We start from the raw sequence: 20409 nt of genomic DNA, 5'->3' as shown, positions 1-20409 counted from the left end.
TTTCACAGTTGAAATACCAATTTGATGTTTAAATTATTTTTCCCTAAGACTATTAATTGTTCTTCTATTTTATAGGAATATCAAGAAAATGGCCCATTATTTTCAGAACTTAAATTTTATCAAAGAGCTGCAAAAACAGACTGTAGTAAGTAAAATTAGCAAAGCAAGCTATTTCCATATATATGCTTGCTAAAGTGAGTGTTAATATTTTTGTCTTTTTCTAGCCTTTTGGAAAATTCTTTTCAATTAGAAATTTTATTGTAAAATGATACAGTTTATTGTAATGTTTAAAAGCAAGACATGGTGTACAAATCTTGATATTACCTACATAATGGGTTATATATTTCAAATCAAAGTTGTTTCTACTACTTTACATAAAATGTTGAATTGTTGATGTAGGCTGCCAAGAGTTCTCTAAGTATAAAAGATATTAGAATGAAATTATTTCTTTCACAAAAAACCAGTTGAATAGGAAGGATGTAAGGAAAAGACATTCAAAAGGGGAGTAGGTATACAAACAAAGGAAATGATCATAGAGTGGATTAGAGTAAGGTGTATGGAAATGATTAAACATTGCTGATTTAGAAAATAAGTTAAAATGTTAGAAACTTGAATGTTGAGAAATTAATTGGAGCTGGATATCAGATGAAAGAACTACCAGGTAGAGGATTTGAATGTGAAATGAATATAAGCAGAGCTGAAGAAGAATGAAAGCATTTTGTAAATACTATATGACATAAATGGACTAAGTAAAGCTTTAAGGAAGTTGATGTGAGTAATGACTATATAGTCCAGGTCCTTTACATTATGTTTAAGAAAAAGAATGATGAGTCTAGTCTCAATAATTAACTTTGTTTTTCTTAATAAAACCTTCTAAAAATTAAGACTATAGTCTTTACTAACTGCTTAAACTATGTCAGAGTGACAAATAGAATCCATTAAACTTGATTGTTTATCAGTAGAGCTGTCCAAAACATTAAACATATATGGTAGAAAAGTGAAAAATTAAATAAGCTACCTGATTGTTTAAGTGGTTTTGATTTTTTTAAACTAAATTTAATCAAAACAATTTCTGTATAACATAATTTCAGAGTAAGGTGATTTTTCTGCCCAATTCTTATTTTTTTGACTACCATAGCTTTAGGTTTTTAAGTAATAGGGAAGAAAAAGCCATCTCTCTACTGATGCTTTCGTGGTTAACATATTTATATTTAAAAATTAACTAGTGTATAAAGGAATGATATTTTGCTCTTGTGAGTAGAAACATTTGTGTATATAATACCAATGCATTTTATGACTGACTACTTTTATTTTGGTTATAACTGATATAATTTATAATTTCTGTATTTTTTTTGTGTTAATTATAGTGATAAACAGAATTTGAATCCATTAGATAGATATATTTGATTTTTTTTTAAAGATTTTATTTTTTCCTTTTTCTCCCCAAAGCCCCCCAGTACATAGTTGTATATTCTTCGTTGTGGGTCCTTCTAGTTGTGGCATGTGGGACGCCGCCTCAGCTTGGTTAGATGAGCAGTGCCATGTCCGCGCCCAGGATTCAAACGAACGAAACACTGGGCCGCCTGCAGCGGAGCGCACGAACTAAACCACTCGGCCACAGGGCCAGCCCAGATAGATTTTATTTTTTTAAAAAATTTCTAGGGCCTGACCCCATGGCTGAGTGGTTAAAGTTGCACGCATTCCACTTTGGCAGCCCAGGTTTGCAGGTTCAGGTCCCAGGTGTGGACCTACTCCACTCATCAGCCATGCTGTGGAGGCATCCAACATACAAAAAATAAAGAGGAAGATTGTTATGGATGTTAGCTCAGGACTAATCTTCCTCAAAGCGAAAAAAGAGAAGTATTGGCAACGGATCTTAGCTCAGGGTGAATCTTCTTCTCACACACAAGAAAATTCCTAGGAAGGTCTAATTTCTATTGACGTTAGCTAAGTTTTAGTATCTGTGCAAAAGTAAGAAATACCTTTCTAAAAAATGTCTTTTTTCCTGTTAAATTTATCTTTGCAGTCAAAAAATGGATAGAACTGAAACAACTTGATTATTTAGGAATTCCTCTGTTTTATGGCTCTGGTCTTACTGAATTCAAGGGAAGAAGGTAAAATGGAATTATTATAATCAAATATTGTCCTATAACTATTTCTTTTGTGGTCTGTTAGTTATCTGTTGCTATATTACAAATTACCCAAAATGTAGTGGCTTATAACAAACTAATATTTCTTAGTTTCCATGGGTCACTTATCTATAAATGGCTTACCTGGATGGTTCTAGCTCAGGGCTTCTCATGAGGAGGTAGTCAGCTGTCTGTTGAGCTGCCGTCACATCAAGGTTCGACTAGGGAAGGACGTGCTTTCAAGGTCACTCATGTGGCTATTTGCAGACCTAAGAAGATCTGCTTCTAAGTTCACTCGTGTGATTGTTGGCAGGTCCCACTTCCTCACCATGTAGGAGCCTATGGAGACATAGGCTGCCTGAGTATTAAACATGGCAGCTGGCTTCTGCTAGAGCAAGTAATTGAAAGACAGAGAAAGAGAGAAAGAGTGCACACACACACACACAAGAGCACGCATCCAAGAAGAAAGTCACAGTGTTTCTATAATCTAATCTTAGAAGTGATATCCCATCATTTCTGCTGTATTCTCTTTGTTAGAAGAAAGTCACTAAGTCCATCCAGCGTTTTTAATCTCCATCTCTTGAGGAGAGGCACAACAAAGAATTTGTAGAAATATTTGTTTAATCACCAAATATGGCTAGTCATCGCATATAAATAATAAATAGAGAAAAAATTCTTTTTTTTAGTTACCTATTTTGTCTCTTCAATAGCCTTTTAAGATAGATGATGTATTTTTTTCCCTTAAGTGAGAAAACAGGCTCTGAGATCAGTGCTTTGCTCAAATGTTTTTTAAATGCTATAAATAAAAACAAAATGAACAAACAATCTTGAAACAAAGTAAAGGGCTGGCAGTAGATGACTAAATGACAGAGTAAATCATGGTGCATACATATCATGTAGTATTATGCAGCCCATTAAAGAAATAAGTTTGAGCTATACCAGTTGACTTGGCAGGATTTCAATGAGATACTATTGAAAAAAGTAAGATGCAGAAAAGTGCATATAAAAAGATCACATTTTTATAAAGCAAAGACAAGAATTCCTATATGTCTGTGTTCGTGTGTGTTTTACCTAGATGTAGAATAGGGGCTGAACTGGGTATTAAGTGAAGGGAAGAAAAGAAGGGGCGGAGGTGCCAAACAGAAAAAGAAAAGGAAGATGTGCATGTTAAAAACAGCATGTTTATAAATGTATAGAAAAAGTTAGTATGATTTTATAAGGTCAAGAAAAAATTTTCTGTATGGACAAATAATTTGTTCAAGGCCATGTGGCAAGAAGGTTATGTAGTCACAATGAGTTAAATTTGAGACTAATTTAGAAAGACTATTCTCTTTCCGTGATCTAAGACTGCACGAGTGGTTCAGCACAGCAGTCTCTCCTAGAAGACTACCTGCAAACTAAACACTGCGTAGTATCTTTCTGCAAAAGAACAGCAAGATTGTTAATGCCCAGTCTTTCTCTAATGGTTCAGATTGCATCATTCTTCACTGTTAGGTTGGGGTGTTTTTCCTTCTTTCAAATTCATAAAGAGACAGTTTCAAGCGTTGCTCTCTTAAGATCTCTTTTTGACATTTCCTTCTTATAGTTACAGATTCATGGTAATGGAAAGACTAGGAATAGATTTGCAGAAGATCTCAGACCAGAATGGTACCTTTAAAAAGTCAACTGTCCTGCAGCTAGGTATCCGAATGGTAAGAAAGAATGACTTATTTCACATGCTCCATTTTCAGATTATTTACTTGTTACAATATACAAATCGTTGCCCTTTGTGGAATTATCAGAGAATGAAGGATTATTGCCCTAGAAATGTCAGTTATTGAGAGTAGAGGCTATTTTAGTGAAATTGATAACAGTGGGCTCTGTAAGTGACAGAATGTGCTGTGTTTGGCACTACAAACTCAATTAGGTGTTGGTTCTACGGTCTGATTTTTTTTCCTCACAGCTTTGATGTACATATCAGAACAAGCTTGCATAGCTATAAGAGTAACCTCTCTTTTGTCGGTTATATTTGTAACAATGCAAACTATGACAAAATATATTATTTTCCATATTAAACATGTGATGGTATGGGTATGCTATAAAGTTTTTATTATGAATTTGGGATGGTGGCAGTAATTAGTATGGCAATGAATAATATATACTTTGCCAAATAAGAAGCAATGAAATCTTAATAGCACCCATGCACACATTTTGTTTATACCACATATTTGTCTTATCTTGTTTGTGTTCAGTTTGCCTAAACTCCATTTTATTTTTTCCATTTTAAATAGAATGAAACTACTCATACCAGGTTGGGATGTGGAAAATAGAGCTTATTAATTTTCCTCTTCATCCATTCATCCTTCTAGCAAGCCAGCAAATGTTAAATGAACACTAGGTGTAGGTAACGTGCGAGGCTCAAGGGTTTCAAAGATGAAGCTAAGGTGTTTTCTATTACTGTACAGCGGGAGAATGCCTTTCTCTGTGCTCATGGATGTGGTGTTTTGTTCTGGGGTCCCCAAAACTTGATTTATAAATTGCCTGGATGAGGAACTGCTGAGTGGGCTTCATGATTATTTCACTTTAGATGTCTGATTTTATTGTGTTTTTCCTCTTTGCACAGTGTGATTTGGCCACTGGGCTGTGAGAGGCCTAGGCATTATTGAATCTTGTTCTCTTTCCATCAGAGTTTCAGTTATTCTTGCTATTTGAAGATCATTTTATTAAACTTTTTCCCAGGATGAGTAACCACCTATCATCTGAATAGGTGATATTTTAGCATAGATAAATACATAATTGTGAAATACGTCACCCTGTCATTGTTCATATGAAAAAAATATGTTCTTCTATCTTGATAATGTTCAAGTTGATCCTGAGTTCTAAACAGGCATCAGCATAACGTTACATTATGTATTTCTTTTCACAGTTGGATGTACTGGAATATATACATGAAAATGAATATGTTCATGGTGACATAAAAGCAGCGAATCTACTTTTGGGTTACAAAAATCCAGATCGGGTAAATATAGTATTAAGCTTTTACTTTCAGTAAGGACCCTCACAGTACCATACTGAGACATTCAAAAAACAAACCGCTAACCCAAAGAGTTTGCAAATGAGGACTTAACATGATGAATGTTGTAATTTATCTTACCTTGCTTATCTAATTTAATGCACTGAATTAATAAGTAATTAGGATGAGAACCTGAGACTCAGAGGGGTTAAATAAGTTGTTAATGGGCATATAGTTAAGAAGTGGCTGAGCAGGAAGTTGAACTTCTGAGCAAATGTAATGAACCATCAGAATCCAATGGGAGAAGGGATGGATTTATGCAGAGAAAAAAATAAAAAGCTGTTACATTAGGTCCTCCTCTGTTGGACAAACTAACTAAGTTTTAAACAAAGCAGTAGGTCCAGTAGAACTTATTATATGAAGGAAATATTCTGTATGTTACTGTCCAGTATGGTAGCCATTAGTCACATGTGGCTGTTAAGCACTTGAAATTGGGGTAGTACAACAGCAATCACAGGGAGGCTGTGGAGCAGCAGGAACTCTCGTTCATTGCCACAGCTACTGTGGAAGACAATTTGGCGGTTTCTTACAAAATTGAACATAATCTTAACGTATGATCTGGGAATTACACTCCTTAGTATTTACCCAAAGGAGTTAAAAACTTATATCCACACAAAAACCTACACACAGATGTTTAAAGCAGGTTTATTTGTAATTGCCAAAACGAAGGAACCAAGATGTCCTTTAATAAGTGAATGGATAAATAAATGGTGGTACATCCAGACAATGCAATATTACTCAACATTAAAAAGAAATGAGCAGTCAAGACATGAAAAGACATAGAGGAACCTTAAATGCATGTTACTAAGTGAAAATCTGTATAATTCCAACTATATGACATTTTGGAAAATGCAGAACTATGGAGACACTAAAAAGATGAGTGATTGCCAAGGGTTAGTGGGGAGGGAGGATGCATAGGTGGAGCACAGAGGATTTTTAGGAAAGTGAAATTATTCCGTATGATACTACAGTGGTGGAGTATACAAGAGTTCCCTTTTCTCCACATCCTTACCAACACTTGTTATCTCTCGTGTTTTTTATAATGGCCATCCTAACAGGTGATGTCTCATTGTGGTTTTGATCTTCTTTTCCCTGATGGTTAGTGATGTTGAGCACCTTTTCACACACCTGTTGGCCATTTGTGTATCTTCTTTGGAAAAATGTCTATTCAGATTCTTTGCCCATCTTTTAATTTGATTATTTGTTTTTTGCTAGTGAGTTGCATGAGTTCTTATTTTGGATATTAATCCCTAATTAGATATATGATTAGCCAATATTTTCTCCCATTCCTTAGGTTGCCTTTTCATTTTGTTGACGGTTTCCTTTGATGTGCAGAATCTTTTTAGTTTGATGTAGTCTTACTTGTTTATTTTTGTTTTTATTGCCTTTGTTTTCGGTGTCAATTGCAAAAATTTGTTGCCAAGACCTTGTTCATGGATTGGAAGAATCAATATTGTTAAAATATCCATTCTACCCAAAGCAATCTGCAGATTCAATGCAATCTCTATCAAAATCCCAATGGCTTTTGTTTTATAGAAATAGAAATAGAAACAACACTCCTAAAATTTGCATGGAACCACAAAAGACCTTGAATAGCCAAAGTAGACTCGAGAAAGAACAAAGCTGGTGGCATCATACTTCCTGATTGCAAACTATATTACAATGCTATAGTCATCAAAACAGTATGCTATTGGCATAAAAAGAGACACAGACCAATAGAACAGAATAGAGAGCCCAGAAATAAACCCACACATATATGATCAATTAATCTTTGACAAGAACGCCAAGAATATACAATGCCAAAAGGATAGTCTCTTTAGGAAACGGTGGTGGGAAAACTGGACAGCACATGTGAAAGAATGAAACTGGACTCTTACCTTACACCATACATAAAGATTAACTCAAAATGGATTGAAGGGGGCTGGCCCCATGGCCAAATGGTTAAGTTTGCATAGTCTGCTTCGGCAGCCTGGGGTTTGCTGGTTCGGATCCTGGGCAGAGACCTATGCACTGCTCATTGAGCCATGCTGTGGCACCATCCCACAAAGAAGAACTAGAATGACCTACTATGAGGATATACAACTATGTGCTGGGGCTTTGGGGAGAAAAAAAAACAAGAGAAAGCTTGTCAGCAGTTGTTAGCTCAGGGCCAATCTTCCTCACCAAAAAAAAAAAAGACTGTTGAGCAGTGCTCCCAATTAAAAAAAAAATGGATTAAAGACTTAAATGTAAGACCTGAAGCCATAAGACTAAAAAAAAGCTTTGGGAAAAAGCTTGATTTTAATTAATTTAAATGTAAATAACCACATGTGGCTAGTAGCCACTGTATCAGACAGCAGAGATTTTAAAAGTTAAAAAATTGAGTCTATAAAAAATTTTTAAAAATGTAGTTGAATATTTAAGTGAACTGTACATGAGGAAAGAAATTTCTAGGTAAAAAAAAAGAAATCTTAAAAAATATTGAGAAATTTCACATTTTAAGATGCTTATATATTAAAAAATTGAAAAAACGAAAGGCAAATGAGAAACTGGAAAGTGTATGTATGAGAAATATTTGAGGATATAAAGCAAGCTCTAACAGAATAAGAAAAATACTAAATCCTTTCTTAAAACAATGATTAAAAGAATGAGCAGATAGAATAGAGAAGAAATATAACTGTCTGAGAAATAGGTGAAAAAAAGTTCACTGTCACTAAAAACTAAGGGATATGCAGAGCAAACAGTGAGGCAACATTTTTAGAGAACTTATCCCATTGGAAAAGTCTCAAATGATAATCTGGTGGTATTGAGGCTGCTGAGGGTGCAGTCAGGCACTTGTACAATGCCAGTGGGAATGTAAATTAAATGGGAGTAGGAGAAGAAATTAAGTTAATGGAAGGGCAATTTGGCAATATATATTAAAAGCCTTTAAAAGTCTGCATAGTTTTTATAAGGTTAGGTTTATTGAAGTATAATTTACAAACAGTAAAATTCACCCTTATAAATGTACGGTGTGATGTGTTTTGACACATGTATATCATATAACCGCCGCTACAATCAAGATACAGAGCATTTCTGTCATCCAAAAGTCCCCACATTCTCCTCTGCACTCTGCCCTTCTCTCACCCCCAGCGCCTGGCGATGACTTCTGCCCCTATGCTTTTGGCATTTTTAGGAATGTCACGTAAGTAGAGTTATAGGATATGTACTCTTTTATGTCTAGCTTCCTTCCCTTAGCATAGTGGTTTTGAGATGTATCCACGCTGTAGTTCTTTGGCAGTTCAGTGCTCTTTATGATAGGTGGTAAGCCATTGAAAATTACTGCAGTCTCTTATCTGTTTTCCTGTTGGTGGATATTTGTCGTTTTTTCCACTTTTTGGCAATTAAGAATAAAGTTGCTATAAACATTCACATACAGGTGTGTTTTTTTGAGGGAAAAGTATATATAACATAAAATTTATTGTTTTTAAGTGAACAGTTCAGTCGTGTTAATTTCATTCACAGTGTCATGCACCATCACCACTATCTATTGTCAAAACTTTTTCTATTACCCCAAATAGAAACTTGATACCCATTAAACGATAACTGCCTATTCCTCCTCCTTCCAGCCCCTGGTAACCACTATTCTCCTTTCTGTCTCTATGAATTTGCCTATTATAGGTACCTCATGTAAGTGGAATCAGAATGTTTGTCCTTTTGTATCTGGCTTATTTCACTTAGCATAATGTGTTCAAGATTCATCCATATTGTAAGCCTGTATCAGAACTTTTTATGGCTAAATAACATTCCATTGTATGTGTATACCACATTTTATTTATCCATTCATCCATCGATGGACACTTGGATTGCTTCTACATTTTAGCTATTGTGAGGAATGCTGCTATAAACATTGGCAGACAAATATCTGTTAAAGTCCCTGCTTCCAGTTCCTTTGGGTATACACCTGGGATTGGAATTGCTGGATCATATGGTAATTCTATGTTTAGCTTTTGAAGAACCACCAAACTGTTTGCCATACTGGCTGCACCATTTTACATTCCCACCGGTAATGCGCAATGGTTCCAGTGTCTCCACATCCTTGCCATTTGTTATTTTCCTTTTTTTTAATTACGTTTTTTTATTGTGGTCATAATAGTTTATAACATTGTGAAATTTCAGTTGTACATTATTATTTTTCCAACACCATGTAAATATGCTCCTTCACTCCTTGTGCCCACCCCCCACCCCCCTTCCCCCTGCTAACCACTAAACTGTTCTCTTTGTAAGTTTTTTTATCTTCCACAAATGAGTGAAATCGTATGGTGTTTGTCTTTCTCTTTCTGGCTTATTCTGCTTAACATAATACCCTCAAAGTCTATCCATGTGGTTGCAAGTGGGACAATTTTGTCTTTTTTATGGCTGAGTAGTATTCCATTGTGTGTGCATGTGTGTGTGTCTATTTATCTATTTATCTATTCATCAGTCAGTGGGCACTTGGGTTGCTTCCACATCTTGGCTATGGTGAATAATGCTGCAATGAACATAGGGGTGCATAAATCTCCTTGAATTGTTGATTTCAAGTTCTTTGGATAAATACCCAGGAGTGGAATAGCTGGATCATATGGTATTTCTGTTTTTAATTTTTTGAGAAATCTCCTTACTGTTTTCCATAGTGGCTGCACCAGTTTGCATCCCCAGCAGCAGTGTATGAGGATTCCCTTTTCTCCACATCCTCTCCAACGTTTGTTATTTTTTGTCTTGGTGATTATAGCCATTCTAACAGGCATAAAGTAGTATTCTAAGTGTAGTTTTGCTTTGCATTTCTCTGATGATTAGTGATGTTGAGCATCTTTTCATGTGCCTATTGGCCATCTGTATATCTTCTTTAACATACAAGTTTTTGTCTAGGCATATGTTTTAACTTTTTCTGGGTAAATAAATAGCTGTGAAATTTCTGCATTATATGTAAGTGTATATTTAACTTTAAAAGAAACAGCTAAACTGTTTTCCAGAGTGATTGTACCATTATGCATTCTCACTAGCAATGTCTGATAATTGCAGTTGCTCCACATCTTGCCACCACTTGGTTTCATTAGTTTTTAAAATTTTAGCCATTATGGTAGATGTGTAGTCATATCTAGTAGTTTTAATTTGTGTCAGTTATCTCTAATGACGAAAGATATTGAGCATCTTTCCTGTGTTTATTTGCCACTCATTTATCTTCTTTGGCGAACTGAATGTACCCTTTTTTTTTTTTTTTTTGGGGTGAGGAAGATTGGCTCTCAGCCAACATCTGTTACCAATCTTCCTCTTTTTGCTTGAGGAAGATTGTCCCTGAGCTAACATCTGTGCCAATCTTCCTCTCTTTTATATGTGGGATACCACCACAGCATGGCTTCATAAGTGGTGTGTAGGTCCTCGCCCTGGATCCAAACCCATGAACCCCAGGCCGCTGAAACAGAGAACGTGAATTTAGCCACTATGCCACCTGACTGCCCCCTGAACATACCCGTTTTTATTTATTTATTTTTATTTTTTTATTTATTTTTTTTAAAGATTTTATTTTTTCCTTTTTCTCCCCAAAGCCCCCGGGTACATAGTTGTATATTCATCGTTGTGGGTCCTTCTAGTTGTGGCATGTGGGACGCTGCCTCAGCGTGGTTTGATGAGTGGTGCCATGTCCGCGCCCAGGATTCGAACCAACGAAACACTGGGCCGCCTGCAGCGGAGCGCGCGAACTTAACCACTCGGCCACGGGGCCAGCCCCTGAACATACCCGTTTTTAAATCATGTTCTCTTCTTATTTTAAGAGAGCTTTATGTTTTGAGGATAAGAGCCCTTTGCCAGATATTTGTTTGCAGATATTTTCTGCATCTGTAGCTTATCTTTTTATTCTCTTATTGATGTATTTAAAAAAGCATACTTTTTAATTATGAGTTATGATGAAGTCCAATTTATGATTTTTTTCTTTATGATTTGTGCTGCTTCTGTCCTAAGCCAGGATCACAAATGTTTCCTCATAAGTTTACTTCAAGAAGTTTTATAGAACTCTTATGGTTAGAGCCCTGCTGTATTTCAAGTTAATATTTGTATTTGGTGCATGATAAGGGTCAAGGTTCATTTTTTTTTTTTTTTTTTGCATAAATACATGCAGTTGTTCCAACACTATATGTGTATGTGGAAGTGAATATCTTTTCCCCAGAGAGTTGCTTTGGCAACTTTGTCAAAATGAGTTGACCGTCTATGCATGAGTCTGTTTCTGGATGCTCTCTTTTCAAATATCATACAGTCACTATCAAACTCTCTTGATTATTGTAGCTTCATAGCCTTAAAATTAGGGAGTGTGAGTCTTCCAACTTTGCTTTTTTTTCAAAATTGTTTTGGCTATTAGGGCTACTTTGCAATTCCATATATAATATTTTAGAATCAATTTGTCTATTTCTACCAAAAAACCTGCCAGGATTTTGATTGAGATTGTATTGAACTATAGATTAATTTGAGGTAATTAATATCTTAACAGTATTGAATCTTCTGAGTAGATGCCAAGCTAATTCACTGGGAAATGATCTTTTTAATACTCATTTTTGTTTTAATTTTTATTAACTTCAAAATATTTTCTAGCTACCAATGTGACTTGTTTTTTGGTGCTTGTTTATTTGGAAGTATGTTATTTAATTTCCAAATATTTGGAGGTTTTCAAATTTCTCTCTTCTGTTCATTCCTAATTTAATTCTGTTGTGGTCAGAAAACTTCTCTCTATGATTTCAATACCTTTAAGTTTATTGAGAATTATTTTATGCCTGGATATAAGGGCTAACTTGCTGAATATTTCATGAGCCCTTGAAAAGAATATGTATTCTCCTGTCTATTTTGGGGGTAGACTGTTTAATAAAAGTCTGGTATGTCTAGTTGGTTGAGTTGTTGAAATTTTCCACATCCCTATTGGGAAGGGTATGGAAACCTCCGATTTTAATTATAGATTTATCTCCCCCCCATCAGATTTGTTTATGTATATTGGAATTCTATTATTAGTATACATGTTTAGGATTTTTATTGTCTCCTTTATCATTATAAAATGTGAGTTTTTCTCTCTGGTAATATTTCTTATCTGGAAACCAGTTTGTCTGATGTTAATAAGGCCACACCACCTTTCTTTTAATTGGAATTTGGGTCGTATATCTTTTCCATCCTTTTACTTTTAATCTGTTTTTGTCTGTTCATTTAAGTTAAATTTCTTGGAGACAGAGTGTTCATTTTGAAGGTTGTTTTTAAGCTTTGTTAAGATAGGTCTATAGTAGCTTACACCCTATCGATAGTTTGTTCCTACTGCTATGCTGTGAAGTTCTGTGATTTCTCCTGAATCCCCTGTGAGGACCTGCCACTCGGGTTGGTCTGAACTCAAACAACTCCCACCTCTGCGTGAGCCCTGGAAATTGTTCTTCTCCCTGCTCTTCATCGGTGCTTTTTATCCTACAGATAAGACTCAAGGAGAGCCCTGTGCAGATTTTTCTGGAGCCTTTTTTTTTTTTCTATGTGGCTCCTTCCTCGTCTGAACTTGTCTCTGCAATTTCAGGCTGTTGGAGCCTCTCTGAACTCAGTCACCATCTTCTCAGCAGATTGCTGTGCTGCAGTTAGCATTTCCCTTCCTGTTCTTGAGTTTGGAATTGTCATCAGGCAGAAACCTGGGGCATCTGTGCGGCTCACCTAATCTTTTTACATTTTCTCAAGGATCTCAGTCTTGTGCTGCTTGTTTAATATCCAAAAACATTTCTATCTTTCATTTTATCCAGTTTCCCACATGCAGTGGAGTGTAAATCCAATCATTGTACTTCCTCATTGCCAAAAGCAAAAAGGGCCAGTTTTAAATAATGGGTTTTTTGGTGAATTTTCTGCTTATGTCTTTTGCATATTTTTCTATCATTTTTTTTTTTTTTTGGTTTTTATTCCCTCAATTTTGAAGAGTTATTTAGATATGAATTATATTAGCCCTTCATCTATTACATATTTTTCAAATATTTTGTCTCAGTTTTCCTTTTGTCCTTTGATTATACTTGTGATGTTTTATTGCCATGTAGAAGGTGAATTTTTTTTTTATTTTTAAAGTGGTTAAATTTATAAATCTTTTATTTCCTATGGATATTGGGTCATGGTTAATAACCTTGTTTTAAAGACAGGTTTTATATGCATTTTATTATATGGTTTCATTTTTACGTTTAAATCTCTTATTCATTTAGAGGTTATTCTTTTATATGACAGGAGGTGTGGACCCAATTTATCTTTTTCTAAGTGGTTTTCCAGTTTTTCCAACACTGTTTATTAAAAAAAAAAAATCCATGCTTCAGTGCTATTAGATGCCACCTTTATCATATACTAAATTTCCATATGTACTTGAGTTTATGTCTGTGCTTTCTATTGAATCCTCTGGTTTGTCTGTCTGTCTATGCTTCATTGCCATACTAGTGCATTCATTTCTAAGGCTTTGTAATGTATTCTAATATCTGGTTAGGCTGCTAGTGCCTGGTAGATTTTCTTTTTCAATATTCTTCTAGCTATTCACCTTTTTCTATCTTCTTTTGTCTAGCTTCCTTTAAAAAGATACTTGTTGGCATTTTCATTGGAATTTTGCCAGATCTTTGAATTAATTTGGGGAAGACCTGACATCTTTGTGATGCAGAGATGTTCTATCCAACAACAAGGAATGCTTTTGTATTTCATCAGTTTTACATTTGTATATTCTGGAGTGTTTTAAAGCTTTTCTCATATTAGTTTTGCACATTTCTTGTTATGCTTATTCCTAAATACTAAAGCATTTTTGTTGGTATTATCAGTGCCGGTTTACTCTACAATTTTATGTTCTAAGTGATTATTGTTTGTGTATGTGAAAGTTGTTGATTTCTATGCATTTATTTTTTTTAGATAAGGAAAGGCCTAATTGTGGCAGTCCTGTTTTTTGTGTTTTTTTTGAGGAAGATTAGCCCTAAGCTAACATCTACCACCAATCCTCCTCTTTTTGCTGAGGAAGACTGGCCCTGAGCTAACACCCGTGCCCATCTTCCTCTACTTTAGATGTGGGACAACTATGACAGCATGGCTTGCCAAGTGGTGCCATGTCTGCACCTGGGATCTGAACCAGTGAACCCCGGGCCGCCAAAGCGAAACCTGTGAACTTGACCGCTGCACCACCGGGCCAGCCCTATGCGTTTATTTTATATCCTGTTAATTTACTAAACTTGTTTGAGGTAGTTTTAGTAATGATTCTATAGAGTTTTCGTAGGAAACTGTCATATCATATGCAAATAGTAATAGTTTTCCTTTTTCAGTCCTTATATTTCAGATTTGTCTAATTGCACTGTCTAGTACATCTCGTAGGTAGTAAATCTGGTGAAGGTAATGATCATCCTTGGCTCTTCCTGATCTTAGCGGAAACGACTGAAGTATTACTCTGTTAAATGTGATGTTAGCTTTAGGACTAAGGTGTGTCTACATATGTGTGAATATGTGTGTGTGTGTGTGTGTGTTGGTGTGTGTGTCTTTATAGACATATTAAAGAAATAACCACCAATTCCCATATTCTTGATTAGATTTTTTGTTTTTATGGGATGGGTATTGAATTTGGTCAAAGGCTTATTTAGCATGTATAGAAATAATCATATATTTTTCTCAGATCTATTAATATATTTTAATATATTGCTGTGCCTTTAATATAGAACCAACCTTACTTTCCAGGAATAAAACCCACTTTGTTGTGATATATTATTTACTTAATATGATGTTGAAGTGTGTTCACTAATATTTTATGTAGTGTTTTCATTTTGGTATTTATAAGTGATATTGGTTTGTAATTTTCTATTTTTGTACTATTTTGATCAGTTTAGGGTTCATCATTCTACTTGCTTCATGAAAAGAATTTGGAGATTTTACTTCATTTTCTATGCTCCAGAATATTTCTATTATATTGGAACCATTTAGTTTTTGAATGTGAAACCATCTGGTTCTGTTGCTATTCTGTGAGTTAGTTCCTTGTAACTCTTTATTTTTTCCTATGGAAATTAGCTGTTTAAGCTCTTTATCTCTAATTAGGTCAGTTTTAGCTGTTATCCATTTTGTCTAATTTTTCAAATTTATCTGTATGGTGATCTGCATTGTAATCTCATGACTTTTACATTTCTTCTACTTCAATGGTTGTTTCCTTTGACTTATTTTTTATTTTATTTTTGTTTTCTTTCTTATTTCTCTCTTGATGAAGGTAGCTAGTAGTTTGCCCATTTTTATCAACTCTTCAACAAACTTGGATTTTTATTAAGGAGATGTGTTGTTTTTCTCTTTTCTATCTCATTAATTTCTGATTTTGCCTTTATTATGTCTTTACTTCTGCTCTTTTAATTTTATCTTTCTGTTCTTTTTCTTGGTCTTCAATTTGGGATCTATTTCATTTATTTTTTAAATTAAAAAAATATTTTATTGGGGTCATATTCGCTTACAACATTGTGTAAATTTCAGGTGTACATCACTATATTTCAGTTTCTGTATAGACTGCATCCTGCATCATATTCACCACCAAGAGTCCAGTTTTTATCTGTCAGCATACATATGTGCCCCTTTACCCCATTTGCATTCCCTGAATCCTCTCCTCTGGTAACCACTAATCTATTCTCCTCATCTATGTATTTGTTTGTTTATTTTCCACATATGGGTGAAATCGTGTGATATTTGTCTTTCTCTCTCTGACATTCCAGCATAATGCCCTCAAGGTCCATCCATGTCATCACAAATGGCACAATTTTGTCTTCCTGTTATGACGGAGTAGTATTCGGTGTATGTACACCACACGTACTTATCCATTCATCTGTTGATGGGCACTTGGTTGCTTCCATGTCTTGGCTATTCTGAATGATGCTGCAGGGAACATAGGGGTGCATATATCTTTTCGAATTATTGATTTCATGTTCTTTGGATAAATATGCAGTAGTGCAATAGCTGGATCATATGGTATTTCTATTTTTAATTTTTTGAGAAATCTCCATACTGTTTTCCATGGTGGCTGCACCAGTTTGCACTCACACCAGCAGTGTATGAGGGTTCCCTTTTCTTCACATCCTCTCCAACACTTGTTATTTCTTGCCTTGTTAATTATAGCTGTTCTGACTGTGTGAGGTGATATCTATTCTAGTTTTGATTTGCATTTCCCTAATAATTAGTGATGTTGAACATTTTTTCATGTGACTGTTAGCCATCTTTATATCTTCTTTGGAAAAATGTCTGTTTATATCCTCTGCTTAGTTTTTGATCACGTTGTTCATTTTTTTGTAGTTGAGTTGTATGAGTTCTTTATATATTTTGGAAATTAACCCCTTGTTGGATATATGATTTGCAAATATTTTCTCCTAGTTGGTGGGTTGTCTTTCAGTTTTGTTGTTAGTTTCCTTTGCCTTGCAGAAGCTTTTTAGTCTGATATAGTCCCATTTATTTATTTTTCCTTTTATTTCCCTTGCCTGAGCAGACATGGTACTCAAAAAGATACTGCTATGACCCTTGTCAGAATGTACTGTCTTTAATCCATTTTGAGTTAATTTTTGTGTATGGTGTAAGATAATGGTCTACTTTCATTCTTTTGCACTTGGCTGTCCAGTTTTCCCAGCACCATTTACTACTTCTGTAAGTGTTTAACAGCATGATTTTTCCTCTGGTCACTGCTTTGTACCTCGTGAATTTTGAAATGCTATGTTTTTATTTTTAATTTTTAGAATGTTTGTAGTTCGCCTTCACCAAAAAGTATTGAGATAGAAAGTTTTTAAATTTTCTTTTTTTTTCATTTTTACAATTTTTTATTTAGATATTTTAGACTTACAGAAAATTTGCAAAGTAGTACTGAGAGTACCCAGGATGCCCTTCACCCATCTTACCCTTATCTAACCACAGAACCATTATCAAAGGTAAGAAATTAAAATTGGCACAATACTGTTAACTAGAGACTTTAGTCAGATTTCGCCAATTTTCCATAAATGCCCTTCGTCTGTTTGAGGATCCAATCCAGGATCTCACATTGCATTTAGTTGTCACGTCTTCTTTGTATCCTCTAATCTGTGACAATTGGTCAGCCTTTTCTGATTTTTTATGACCTTTAATTTGGGTTTGTCTGATGTTTTCTCATTATTGGATTGAGGTTCCACAGTATGGGGAAGGATAACACAAAGGTGCTCTGTACCTGTCAGGGGTAGATCATATCAGTAGATATTCTGGGTAAAATTAACTTTGATTGCTTACACAAGGTAGTGCCTGCCAAGTTTCTTCACTGTAAAATTACTGTTTTTCCATTGGTAATTAATAGATATTTGGGACTTGTGACAAGATGGTCAGGGTATTGTTTATAATAATTTTACTCTTTAGCATGCACTGAAGCTTTTACTGTAACTTAGAAGATGAGCAATTTTTGTCAGTCTGTTTGCTTGAGAAAAAGATAGTCTGTGTTTTCATAGTGTAAAGTTTAATATCTGTAAAAGATCTACCTATGTTATTTATCTCATCTATATCTTTACTTAGTTTTGGTCCACTTAATCTATTTTATATCAACAGTGGTATTTAAAAGGCTTCCACTGATAGTGTTTTTCTGTCCATCTCCTTGATTCTCCTGAGTTTCTCTTTTATAAACATCATTGCAGGCTATTTGGTAAATATCGATTACTTATATTTACTTATATGTAAATATATATATTTGTTTCTTTTTTATGTTTTATATTTTCTTTGATCTTATATTTGTTAAGGTTTTTTAGGGGGAGTGACTATTTATAAAATTTTATATTTTTGTTGTAGTGATTACCTTAGTAATTAGACCTTTTAAAGATGCTTTTAGCCCACTTCTCCTGTATTTAACCTTTTCCTACTACTATGATATCCTTCTGTGATATTTTTTGACTTCCATCTACTATTTATTCCTTGTGAATGAGCTTATTTTACTTTTCTGTTTCCCTTACTGTTGTCGTCTCATCTTTTTAGTTGCATCATTTTACTTGGTCAGAACGCAGTACATCACTTGTATATTCTTCATTTATCTCCAGCCTTGTTTTAGTTTTAGATATAATTAAATATATTAATAATGCTCACCCTTCTGTCCTTTTTGCCAAAGTTACCCACTCATTTTTTGATTGGATGAAACTAACCTCCTAGTAGATTGCTCAAGAAGTGCCCATGGGCACAGCATTCCCTTGCATGTATAAAACTTTTTCAGTATCGTTGATGCTTGAGAGATAGCTTGGATGGATTTAAAATATTTAGGTCACATTTTCTTTCCTTGAATTTCTTGAAAATGCTCATCTATTGTTGCCTCGTTTTGCATGTTACTTTTAAGAAGTCTGCTGCTGGTTTAATTCTCTTACCATCGTATGTTATTTGTCCTTTTTGCCTCACTGTCTTTAGGATTTTTTTCTTTATTAATAATATGTAATCAGGGTATATTTTAGGGTAGATCATCATGTATCAGTTTTCCCAGATATCTGGTCGGCCCTTTTGATATATAGATTAGGCCTTTTATTTCCAGAAAGTTTTCTTGGATTATAGTTTTAAATGTCAGTTCTCCCTTCATGTATTTTTTTGAATTAAAACTATGGAGAACAGAACTTTAGCTGTAAGCTATTTAATGAAGAGAAAAAATAAGTGGTAAAAAGATTCAAAATTAGAGAAGGAAGATACTATTCAATGATTTGGCAGAGAAAAAGGCAAGAAAAGTTGACTTTTATACAGCCTTTGTGAAGGCAGTAGAGTTGTAAGGATTGAGGTAAAATTGGGAAGTAGAATCAAAGAGATATTAGAGAAGAACAATGGCCATCTTAGTTAAGGTAGAATGGGAAGTGTCCTGATAGGAATAATAGTCAAAGTAATGCCCTTCATAGACAGTTGGGGATACATTTGATGTTCTGGGGCATTTTCATTTTCTTTTTTTTGTTTTTAATGTCCCCAACTACTATTCGTACTGGGATTGAACAATGTTTTTCTCTTAAAATCAGTCAGATAGCCTCAGAGAGTCTGAATGGCCCATTGTAGATTATTTTGATGCTTCTTGTCTTTTTCCCTATATCTTAATTGCATTTTTCCCATTTATTGATGACTCATCTGATCCTCTCCAAATTTGGAATTTTGAAGACTCTTAAAGTGTACACATTTACCTTCTTTCTTTCTTCATCTTCAGCATTTTTTGTTGAAAGAAAAATATTTCAACTTCATCTGTGGAAAAATCTCATTAAAAAAAATTGAGATTTCTTATGTACTTCTTTACATCATCCTCAATTTAATAAGGTTTTTTTAAAAATCTGCATTTTAGATAAAAGTCTAAAGAAAATGCTTCATTGATAGTTTTCAGTAGAAGAAGAGTAAATCAAGTGTATTGGTTTGGTTAAAAAACTCTTTAAATTAAAAATTAAATTATATTAAGAAACAACTACATGCAGAAGGGGTACATCTTCAGTAAAGGCAGTATAAATCAATTTCAACTAATATTTCAAACATTTACTGTGTACTAGGCATTATGTTGCATTCTTTACATAATGTTTCTAAATTTATGCTTTTCTGATAGGTAAGTAGATATCATCCATTTAGATTGGAATACCTTGGAATATAAAATGGTGTCACACAGTTGATTACTGGAAAGTTAGGCTTATAGGTGCTATACAGTATTTGGAAAATGAATATGCCTTTCTGATGTCCTTACTTATAATGGCATTACCAGAAATGATATCAAATGGTGGTTTTGCTGTTGAGTACTATCCATTTGGCTGTATCTCCCAGTGTCACTAGTGAAGAAAGTTGAAGCAATTTAACTAAAATCAGGGCTTGTACACCTCTTTTTATTTCAGTGGTGCAGATGCTCTCCTCACTATGGAAGGCCACCCCTTGTTCCTCAGAAGCACGTTGTTTTTTCACGCACCAGCTTATATTCCTGCTCTTACGTGAAGCCTTTCTTGATGGTTCTGGTCTATTCTGATCTTCTCTTTCTCTGATTTCTTTTAGCTTCTAATGTGTATTTTAAACACATGAGCACTCAAGTCTCACTTGTCTTGTGTTGTCTTATGTTCTGAACTAGAAGGAACTCCTTGAGGCTTATAGGTAGGCATAGTTCTCTTCTTTCTTTTGTGTTCCTTGCAGCCCCTAGGTTAGTGTTTCTTTTGTAGTAACCTTTCAGGAAATACTTTATTGACTCCTCAGGATGTGGGGCCAGTTTTGATGCAATACCTGTCATCTCACCTAGTGCCCAGAGTACCTAGATAGTTCAGCTCCTTG

At 34.6% G+C, this 20409-nt stretch overlaps 1 protein-coding gene across 3 annotated transcripts in view; it reads left to right on the top strand.

The window, feature by feature from the left end:
- Window positions 1-20409, top strand: part of VRK2 (VRK serine/threonine kinase 2) — a 95146-nt gene that overhangs the window by 28430 nt on the left and 46307 nt on the right. For 2 of the 3 annotated variants that reach the window (XM_046661229.1, XM_046661230.1), the window contains exons 4-7: window positions 76-145; window positions 2027-2114; window positions 3715-3820; window positions 5035-5127. In XM_046661229.1, the coding sequence (XP_046517185.1) occupies window positions 76-145; window positions 2027-2114; window positions 3715-3820; window positions 5035-5127 (357 nt within the window). The remainder of the gene's footprint in view (window positions 1-75; window positions 146-2026; window positions 2115-3714; window positions 3821-5034; window positions 5128-20409) is intronic. The other variant, XM_046661231.1, reaches the window with a different exon arrangement.

This window comes from Equus quagga, chromosome 5, assembly GCF_021613505.1.
Source record: "Equus quagga isolate Etosha38 chromosome 5, UCLA_HA_Equagga_1.0, whole genome shotgun sequence".
Taxonomy (NCBI): domain Eukaryota; kingdom Metazoa; phylum Chordata; class Mammalia; order Perissodactyla; family Equidae; genus Equus; species Equus quagga.
This window is presented reverse-complemented; position numbering and strand designations above follow the sequence as displayed.